Consider the following 10399-nt stretch of genomic DNA (forward strand, 5'->3'; position numbering starts at 1 on the left):
TTCTAGGAGGACTGCCCCAAGCTCAAGAAGAGGGAAAACTGCAACCACAACCACGACAAGCACAAGAAAAATAAGAAGCATTTCTTCAAGAACCGTGACAATATGGCCAAGAAGGCAGCCAAGGCAGCTTCAAGAACATTTGTGGTGGCGCTTAGCGACATCGACACGTCCTTAAGCGAGGATGAGATCTCAGAAGAGGAGCCACCCATGAAGAACAAGAAGAAGAATAAGGACTTCACCGGCCTTTACTTCATGGCGGATCACAACAACAGCGACCCTGAGCTTGATTCTTCTGAGGTATCACTTTTCTACAACTAGCTTTCTGTTCAGGTTACTATCTTGAATGATGCGCTTGTTAGCCAAGAATAGATTGCTCAAGAAAGCGGTTCGTGAAGTCAAGAAACTCAAGTATAGGCTAGAATGTTCATCTTCTGAGCTTGAGATGCTTAGGTTTAGGGCCAGGGATGATGAGTGTGATAGTTGCCTTGTGGTCATGAGTGAGCTTGTCGAGCTTTAGAATTTTCATGCTCAAATCGCCAATTAGCTTAAGACTGCTGAGAAGAAGTTCCATGAGGAGGATTCTAGACCTACTCTCTTAGGCACTTGCAAGAATTACCCTTTACTTTCAAAGAATGTTTATGTAAAAGTCAAGCGTATAAAGGAGCTAGAGTCTAGATTGGAGAGTGCTGAGTATTCTAAGGATGTGCAGCCAAACTATTCCACCTGCATCGTCCTTAAGGACAAGCTCAGCTAGGTTAGAGGATAAGTTGAGAAGCTCATGGCTGAGAATGAGTATCTCCTTTCTCTTATGGAGAAATACTCAAAAACCAATGGCCAAATGGATTTGAACTTGGCCAAGATTGAGATGTGTGCATATAAGGCAAGGTTAGCTTTGGGTTTGATGTTCAAAAGAATTGCTTACACTAGTCCTGGCAAGACTGTTTTGACCACATCCACTACCCTAGAGTTTGAGAAAGCTAAGCTCAATGTTGCACAACCCATGCCAGAAAAGAACAAGCCCACACCACAAACCAGGAAGAGGGAGCTTCCAAAGACACAACCCAAGAAAGCTCCCCAGCCTAAGATGAAAGCTTCTATGACAGAACAGAGAGTGACCAACAAACCAATCCTTGAGAGGTGCTTTGTGTGCACCTACTGCCAGAGAGAGGGTTATTTGGTAGAGTTCTATTTTTGCTATAGGAGAGATGAGCGGTGTGAGTGGGAGTGGAGTACTCGGGACATGTACCATCCCTCTTTTGGTGTACATGAGGCTTTTCCTCGCTCTTACTCATGAGTCTCTAGCGCTCTTCAGTTTCCTCCTAGAAGTGGTGTCCGGCATGGATCTCACCATGATTCATATGGTTTTGATTCACGTGTCAGAAGCTTTGAGTCACAACACTTTGGCGAACCACAATTTCCTCATCATAGTACTCGCCCCCAATGTGAGAGTGTTGGTTTACATGCTTCTACTTTTACTACTTCAAGGGTAGATGACCCAGTACTGGATTCCTAAGAGGTTTCTATCTAACCTTAGTATTGAGCTATCCACCTACTATTCTTCTCATATGTAGGTGGTAGGCAGAGGCCTGGAGAACAAATGGCTCATCGACTCTGATTGTTCACGCCATATGACCAAAGATGCATCATGTTTCTCTAGCCTCACCCCGACGAAGCAGCACGAGTACATCATATTTGGGGATGATAGAAAGGGAAGATTGAAGGCTAAAGGTATTGTAAAGGTGAATGCGAGTTTTACTCTCAAAGATGTGGTTTTGGTGGAGCATATGGGATACGATTTGCTTTCTGTATCTCAGTTATTGGATGAGGACTTGGAAGTGCACGTCAAGCGTGATGCTTCTCGAGTTCTTGATTCCTTAATCGCTCTGGTTTGTCAGATTTCTCAAGTTGGGAGAGTTTTTGGAGCCAATTTTTTAGAGTTTCATGGTTCTTCTCTGCGTTTAATTGCATAACTCTCTTCTGAGCTTTGGATATGGCATAAGAGACTAGGGCAAATGAGTTTTGATTTTCTTTCTCATTTGAGTGCCCTAGACTTGATCCGAGGATTGCTCAAGCTCAAGTTTGAAAACAACCTTGTTTGTGCTCCTTGTTGGCATGGCATGATGGTTGTTGCCTCTCACCCACCAATCAATCGGGTAATGACTGAACGACCGGGAGAACTTCTCTATATGGACATTGTTGGTCCTTCCCGAGTCGTTCGGCGGGTGGTAAGTGGTATGTACTTGTCATTATTGATGATACTCTCACTACTCTTGGTTCTTCTTTCTTTTGAGTAAGGATGAAGTGTTATCACACTTTTAGAACTTAGCTTTGAGATTGTTCAAGAAACTCCCTGGTGCATTGAAAGTGATTCGCGGTTATAATGGCACTGAGTTCAAGAACTATCTCTTTGATGACTTCTGTCTTGAACATGACATTAAGCACTAATTTTCTGCCCCACGTGTTCCTCAGCAGAATGGCGTGGTTGAAAGAAAGAATCAAACTTTGGTTGAGATGGCTAGGACGATGCTTGATGAGTATAGGACTCCTAGGAAGTTTATGGCAGAGGTTATTAGCACATCTTGCTATATCTCCAATCGAATTTTCTTACGCTCAATTTTAAATGTAACTTCTTATGAGTTATGCTTTGGGAGGAAGCTGAAAGTTTCCCATTTGAGAGTTTTTGGATGTCGTTGCTTCATCCTAAACCGTGGCAATCTTGACAAATTTGAGACTTGTTCTTTCGATGGGATTTTCTTGTGTTATTCTTTTCATAGTCATGCTTACAGGGTTTATGGAATCCGATGATGTGACCTTTGATGAATCAACCCCATATGCTAGCCCTGGTCTTGAGTGTATAGGTGATCAAAAGATGAGTGAAAGCATCTTCGTAGATGACGACATTCCAGCTCTTGGTGATGATGAGGATGATCCACTACTTTCTGCTATCACACCTGCTTCAAAGCAATCCCATACTTCTTTTACACCGGTAGAGGATCCTGCAGGCTCTACTTCCACTTCGGTTGCTTTTGAGCCTACACAAATAGTGTTTGAGAGGGAGATCGTCTCATAGCACGAGGCTCCTCAGCACATTCAGCGGAGACATCCCCAGAGATGATGATTGGTGATTTCATTGAAAAGGTAATGAGATCCAAATCTGCTCAACATGCTCATTTAACGAATTTTGCATTTGTTGCTTCTTTTGATCCCTATGATATTGGAAATTCACTTTCTGATTCAAATTGGGTCAATAGAATGTATGAAGAGCTTGAAAACATTGAGAGAAATCAAGTTTAGGTCTTTGTAGAGCTACCCTCAAATGTTCACACCATAGGAACCAAATATATTTTCAAAAATAAATAGAGGGAGGATGGATTTGTTGTTAGAAACAAAGGTACACTTGTACCCTAGGGTTTCACTCAAATAGAGGGGATAGACTTTGGAGAGACCTTTGCACCAGTAGCTAGACTAGAAGCTATTAGGATCCTCCTTGCATTTTTGACATCCCAAGGCTAAATAGTGTTTTTCTTAATGGGTTCATATAAGAAGAGGTATAGGTTAAGCAACCCCAACTTTTGAGTACCCTGAATACCCACATAGAGTATATAAGCTTAAAAAAACTTTGTATGCGCTTAAGTAGACGCCTAAGGCTTGGTATGATAGGCTTAAGTTTTTCTTGCTTGATCATGGGTATGTGATGGGGTCATTGATAAAACTTTGTTCACTCTCAGGCATGCTAATGATTTCCTACTTGTTCAGATATATGTAGATGATGTTATTTTTTGTGGTTCTTTTCATGCACTTGTAGCCAAGTTTGCATAACTATGAGCAGGGAATTTAAAATGTCGATGATGGACGAGCTCACCTTCTTCCTTAGGCTATAAATCAAGCAATGCAAGCAAGGTACATTCGTACACCAGACGAAGTACACCAAGGATTTGCTGAAGAAGTTTGACATGAGTGATGCGAAGCCCTTGACGACATCGATGGCAAGGAGGTAGACGAGCGGGAGTACAGGAGAATGATTGGCTCCCTCCTATACATGACGGTGATAAGACCTAACATCTACTTCGTCGTCTGCTTGTATGCCAGCTTCCAAGCATCACTAAGGACATCTTACCACCAAACGGTGAAGCGCATATTGAGGTATCTCAAACTCACCCTTGAGTATGATCTTTGGTTCTCTGCTTCCTCTTCGCTTTCCCTTTGAGGTTTTTTGGATGTTGATTTTGCTGGTTGTAAAATTGGTAGGAAGAGTACCTCTGGTACTTGTTATTTCTTGGGTATCTTTCTTATTTGTTGGTCTTCTTGCAAGCAATCTAGTCTTGCACAGTCAACTGCTGAGGCTGAATATGTTGCTGCCGCTAGCTGTTGTTCTCAGATTTTGTAAATGTTTGCTACTTTGAAAGACTATGGGCTAGACTTCAAGAGTATGCCACTTTTGTGTGACAACACCAGTGCCATAAGCTTAGTCAACAACCCAGCCCAATACTCCAGAACCAAACACATAGATGTGAGATTACACTTCCTGCGAGACCACAATGAGAAGGGAGACATTGACTTGAAATACATAGATACCCAACACCAGTTTACCGACATATTCACCAAACCTCTAGATGCATCCAGGTTTACTTTTTTGAGAGGAGAGCTTGGTGTATGTCATCCCTATGGCATTGTATGGGGGGAGTTGTAGTTCTACATACTTTATCTTATTTTTGTTGCATTTGTATTGCATAGCGTCATGTAATATAATTATAGTAGTTGAGCTTTGACTTGTATGTCCTTAGCATTTTTTGTTACTAGACTTGAATTTAGACTAAGTTAAGTAGTTATGCGGAGCAAGCTTTTAATCTTAGACTTCTCTTGATGCTTTGACGTGAAACATTTCAAGCAAGTCAGCTTTCCTAAAGATAAAATTTGGTAATTTTATGAATCATGTAGACTATAAAATAATGTATTCTTGATTATCATGTTTGTAATTACTTTAGCTTAGTCAATAATTGTGTAAGACTAGTTTGATGAATATCTTGCTCTAGGCTTTTTGATTCAAGTCAGTGGATTGAGGAACATTGCACTGTATTTTCTATCTTTATCAAATGTTTAGCTCATGATAGAAGCTCAGGGAACATGTGTTCCTTTGTCATAAAGACACTACTTGACTTGTTCTAAGTGAAAATTTTATAATTTGTGCAATTTAAATTCTCTTAAGCAATCAAGTTTCTTGTGCTAAAATATGATCCAATACGGTTGTCTTGATGTTTTATTTGGTTTACCAAAAAAGTAAACCCATAGTAGAGTCAACTTGATGATAAAATTAATTACAAAGACATGTGCCTAAATAATCAATTATGCTGTAATCATTTGATCCAAGTAAGTATTGATTTCATATGTGAGCGTTTACGAAGCCTACAGTCATGAATGCTTGTTTGCCTAGTTTGAGATTGAAATTTGCTAGTTCTTAATGCTTTTATTGCCTCGGCATGAGTAGATGATTATGTGGTGATCACTTCTAACATGATTCGGCTATATGAACTTAAATGCGCCAATAAATATTCAGGTTTAGCTTGTAAAGCTTCATGCTCTTATGTCATTGCCTCTTTTTGAGTCTTTATGCAATTATGAGCTCCACATTCTACTCTCCATAGCCATTTGATATTTCTAGCTCTTGCAAATGCTTTGTGATATACTTGTGAAAGCTCATTAGGTCTGTATATTCATGCATTGTATTGTCTTTTGTCCTTGATGTTTGCATTGTCAAAGAGGGAGAAAATATGCACTAAGCTTTTAGGAAGAAAATATAAAATTAAATAAGAATCTTGCATAATGAAAATTGTGCATTCATCAAATGGGAGTTTTTATTTTTGGCTTGTCTTCACTTATTTTTGGGCTTATGCAATCCTTCTTATGTCAAGTGACATTTTCTTTGCTCTTTCTTAAGTTTTTGTTCACTTGGATGAGGTTCTCTTATGGAATTTCTTCCAATCAAATTCTTTATTCTTTGAGGGTTGTCAATGTACTCATCAAGGGAGAGATTGAGAAACCAAGTTAAAATATGCTTTGGTTTATATGTGATGAGTGATTGGCAAGGTTTTTGAGTTTCAACTCAGAAGCAGAATTTGAAGTGCATGCCGGATGGTCTGGCAATGAAATTAAGTGAACGCCAGACTATTTCTTGCAGAGATATTGCAAATGAGTAGTCTGGTGAGAATGTATACGTTGAATAGTCTGGCGGTGAGGTCTGTGAACGCCAGAGAGTTCACTGGAGCATTTCTTGTATAGAGGTTGCAAAATGGTCGGTTCGATGCATTGAATACATCGGATGGTCCGGCACTCAGGAGTATACACCGGATTATCCGACATTTATGATTTCGTCCAGGATGAGTTCTTCAACAGAGAATTTTGATTTTTACTAATCTATAATGGTGTTGGACATATGTATTTGCTTGTGTCATGTTGTGCAGGTGATGGATGCACTTTGGAGGCTGGACGGAGTCAAGGGTGGTCCTAAGCTGTACACATGGAGAGTGAGCAAAGCATGAAAAGATGGATAGAGATGACGTGTTGACAAAGTCAAGCGAAGGGGATACCGATACAAGTAACAAGACGGCCTAAGGGATCAGGAGCGGGAAAGACTTACCGATAGTTAAAATTGCAAGACGGAGTATACGTGTCAATATCGGTATTCTTGTTTGAGGTGAAAACAAGTGGTAGTGAGTCACATTTTGAGAAGCGTGTGAGATAGTTTCACAGTTTGGTCTCAAAACTGTGGAATGATGGAGTGCACGTGGTATCATCGTGAAGCTTGCGTCGAGGTAAAGCTAATTGTGAAAGCGCCATGGTCGTCTGATGGATGGAGGAGAAAATGGACCAAAATACCCTTGGTGGTAGGTAGGAGTGTACTACAAGAGAAGAATATTTTGGGAATAAGGAAACTTGGTATCAAGGAAACTCTTAAGGCCTATAAATTGAAAGGTAGAGCTGTTGGGAGAGAGTGGGTCAACCATTTGAGTTTAAGTGCTATGGTTTTAGAGGAGAAGGAGAGGGTGACTTAGCCTATATATTATGTGAGAACTTTTTGCAAGCAAACTACTCTATAATCTTCTAAAAATAGGGTTGATCTATACAAGTAATGAAGATTAAGTTTGCTCTCATGCTTGTGTTCATCTCATTCTAGTCTCCTTCTTTTGGTTATATTGCTTTGTTATGAGTTTTTTTATTTTTCGTTGTAATTTACGTTTTTGCTTAAGAGCTGAAATTTCAGGATGGAGTGAAAGAAAGGTGGAGACTCTCGAGTTCGTGGATTTGGATGGATTTCAGTTTTACAGGCTTCATACACTGTGAAGAAAAGTAGTCTCATGTTGAAGTTGTTCTTCTTGTTCCTAGAAATATAAAATTCACATACAAATGTATACAAGCAAGTCTTGAATTTCTTTGCCTCTAAATCATTAACCTGTAGAGTTTCTTCATCCAGAGTCTATCTGTTTGGACCTAAGTGTTCATTTTCAAGTTGCAAATTTTTATGTGCGATGATGTATGGTTTGGGTTTCAATGGAACTTAGTGTTCAATTTGAACCATGAGAGTTATATTTTCCTTGTGATTTTCATAGCAACTTATTTCTCTCCTGTTTTGCTTCAGGTTAGTTTTAAGATGTGTTAGGTGACCATAATATGAGAAGACCATCAATTTCAAAAGAAATTTGTGAAATGTCTATTTATGCTCTCTAGTCATTATTTTCAGTCCTACGTGTTATTTCACATCACATCACCAATTTACCTTCCGCTGGTCATTGGGTGCCACATTAACAAAAAGATTGGTTAAATTAATAAACCCTAAATAGTACTTTATCGGCCGATGTTTCACTTTTCCTAAGACCAACCCCAAGGACTTCCCTTCAGGGCCTAGATTCTCGTTGTGAAGGAATTTTCGTTACTTTCAGCGCTATAATATTTTCCCTTCACGGTTCCCGTCACGAAGAGATTCCAAGGTCATTTCCTTCAGGACGGCATTCTCTCTCCTTTCCTTTCGCGATTCCCCTCGAAGGGAAGCTGTTGGAGATGAGAGAAAATAAAGGGAACAGGAACGGAAAAGAAAATCAAGAAGGGAACGAAATGAAGGAAATATGGTTAGAGATGGTCGAAGGCAGCCGCCAGCCCTTGAATTTCTTTATATATGCACCAATGGCGGTTTGACAGCATGGCAATGTGACATTTAATCGACAATATAATAAATGACATTTCACCATCCTAAAGGCCCAAAATACAAAACATTGTGTTTTATTGGTCAAGTTTCATGTGCTCGCGACAATATAATAGCACACTTTTCGGTCAACCAATGATCTACGCTACTGACCGCAACACAAAGCCAATCATTTGCAAGTACAGATATAAAGGTCACCAAAGTTTCGTTTTCCATTTCCACCAACGATCGCATGAATGCAACACAGCGTATGATATAATTTTTTTGGCGCCTGCAATGCATCAATCAGTGTGCAATTGTGCACCCGTTGCCTTTTGGACCTCACTTTATTTTCCTCGTATTTCCTGCACAACAGGTGAGTGATTTCTCGGTTTTGATCCATCCACGCTCTTCCACGCTGCCGATGTGGACCAGCGTCGAGGCGAAAAAGCTCGATTAGAGTGGTTAGCGTGGCGGAGGTAATATGGGTGGATTCGGCGACAGTGATCCCATCAGAGATGGAGGCATGTAATAAGGATTCAACATATAAGGTCTATCTACTGAGACAATATCCGATTTCAGTGTCTGAAATATACTACAACCCAAATCTCCATTTTTCGGAGCAGTAATGGAATATAACTCGGGTTGCAAGTTGCAACACACAAGATTTTTACCTTCAGCTCTATACTTAGGCAAAATATCAGACTAGGAAGTACAAACTAGGCAAAGTATCAGACTACGAAGTACAAACTATCTTAGCATCTTTGTATGAATTTTGGTTTCATTAAATCCGTGATTTATAGTTACATGAACTCTCGGACCAAAAAAATGGGTGCAAAACTCTTTTTTCCATCTGAACAAAAAGGAAGGAGAAAAAAAAGAAAGAAAGAAAATATGGTGATCACTTCTTGCGGTTTCTCACCCAGAACCCCTCCATAACCACCTTCCTCTTCACTGTTTCCTCCACCGCCTCGCTGGACGTCACCGACACGGCGTCGCTCTCCGGGAACTCCTCATCGTCCGCCTTCGGCACCGTGGCCGGCCACCGCCGCGGGAAAAGGTAGAGCGCCGTGGATGTGAGCAGCGTCGCCCCGACCCGGCCACAGAACACCACCATCAGGAGGCACAGCACCACGGCCGCCGCGCCCGCCGCCGGTGACGACCCCTTCGCCTGCCGCTTCACCGCGGTCGGAGGCAGCACCTCTGAGAACGTCGACGACGACCAGGACGATGCGGTCGATGAGCGGGACGACGACGAGGAGGCCGAGTCCAACGACTCAGCGGAGCTCAGCGGCGCCGAGGACGCCACCGACGCCGTACCCTCGCCAATCACGCCGTAGACGTCGTCGGCGTCCACGCCCTGCTTCTTCGCCTCGGATGGCGACACCGACGACGGTTTCTTCTTCCTTCCGTTGCCGGACAAGAACTTCCCCCGGAACGACAACCTTCGGCGCTGGGCACGGTGGCGAGCTGGTACCACCGCCTCGTCGGCCGCGTCGTCGTCCACGACGGCCGCCGTGCCACCGAAGCACATGCAGAGCTTCATTTGCGCGCTCACGCGGATGTGGATCAATTGGTTTGGGAGGATCGCAACCTCTCGCGTCGCGTCGGTTCAGGCGAGGCGACCACCGCCCGTGCCCGTCTCCGAGTGAACTGCACGCGCGCCTGTGAACATATACGTGCGCCTATGTGTGGGCAGTGGCTGGTGCAGGAAACGGCCGGGGAGAGACGAACCGAGGCGATCGATCGAGATGCGCTCGCCGAGGGGAAGGGAGACGGTTCGGTTGCGTTTTATCGTGTCGTTTGGCCGTTTGCGAGGGCGCTGGGGGTGCTGTGTGCACTCGAGCGGTTGACTGACTAGGAATGCAATGATTTGGAGCCCACGCTGCAAAACTTTTCGAACTTGTGCTGTTTCTGTTATAAAAGATCTGCTACGATGACAATATAGTTCTGCAGTTTCCTTTCGGATGAACATTGCGATTAATTAATATTTAGAGTATATCTTAATACTCTCTCTATTCAAGAATATAAACAATATTTTGTTTTAAAAATCATCAAAATTAAATTTTGATTGTTAATTTACCTTATAATATGTTATCAATTGCTATAAAATTAATATTATATTAAAAATATTTTGAAATACAAACCTATTGAACCAAATTTATATACTAAATATAAATATAATTTAACTAATTATCGGTTAAAACTTATAAAGTTTGATTTTTT

The 10399-nt window shown here is 41.7% G+C and overlaps 1 protein-coding gene across 1 annotated transcript; it reads right to left on the minus strand.

Annotated features, from left to right (window-relative positions):
* Positions 1–8861: 8861 nt before the first annotated feature.
* LOC133893161 (uncharacterized) lies at positions 8862–10046 on the minus strand. The gene has a single exon (XM_062334132.1). The coding sequence runs from the start codon at positions 9717–9719 to the stop codon at positions 9075–9077; it is 645 nt and encodes a 214-aa protein (XP_062190116.1). The 5' UTR covers positions 9720–10046; the 3' UTR covers positions 8862–9074.
* Positions 10047–10399: the final 353 nt, after the last annotated feature.

This window comes from Phragmites australis, chromosome 15 (genome assembly GCF_958298935.1).
Source record: "Phragmites australis chromosome 15, lpPhrAust1.1, whole genome shotgun sequence".
Classification (NCBI taxonomy): domain Eukaryota; kingdom Viridiplantae; phylum Streptophyta; class Magnoliopsida; order Poales; family Poaceae; genus Phragmites; species Phragmites australis.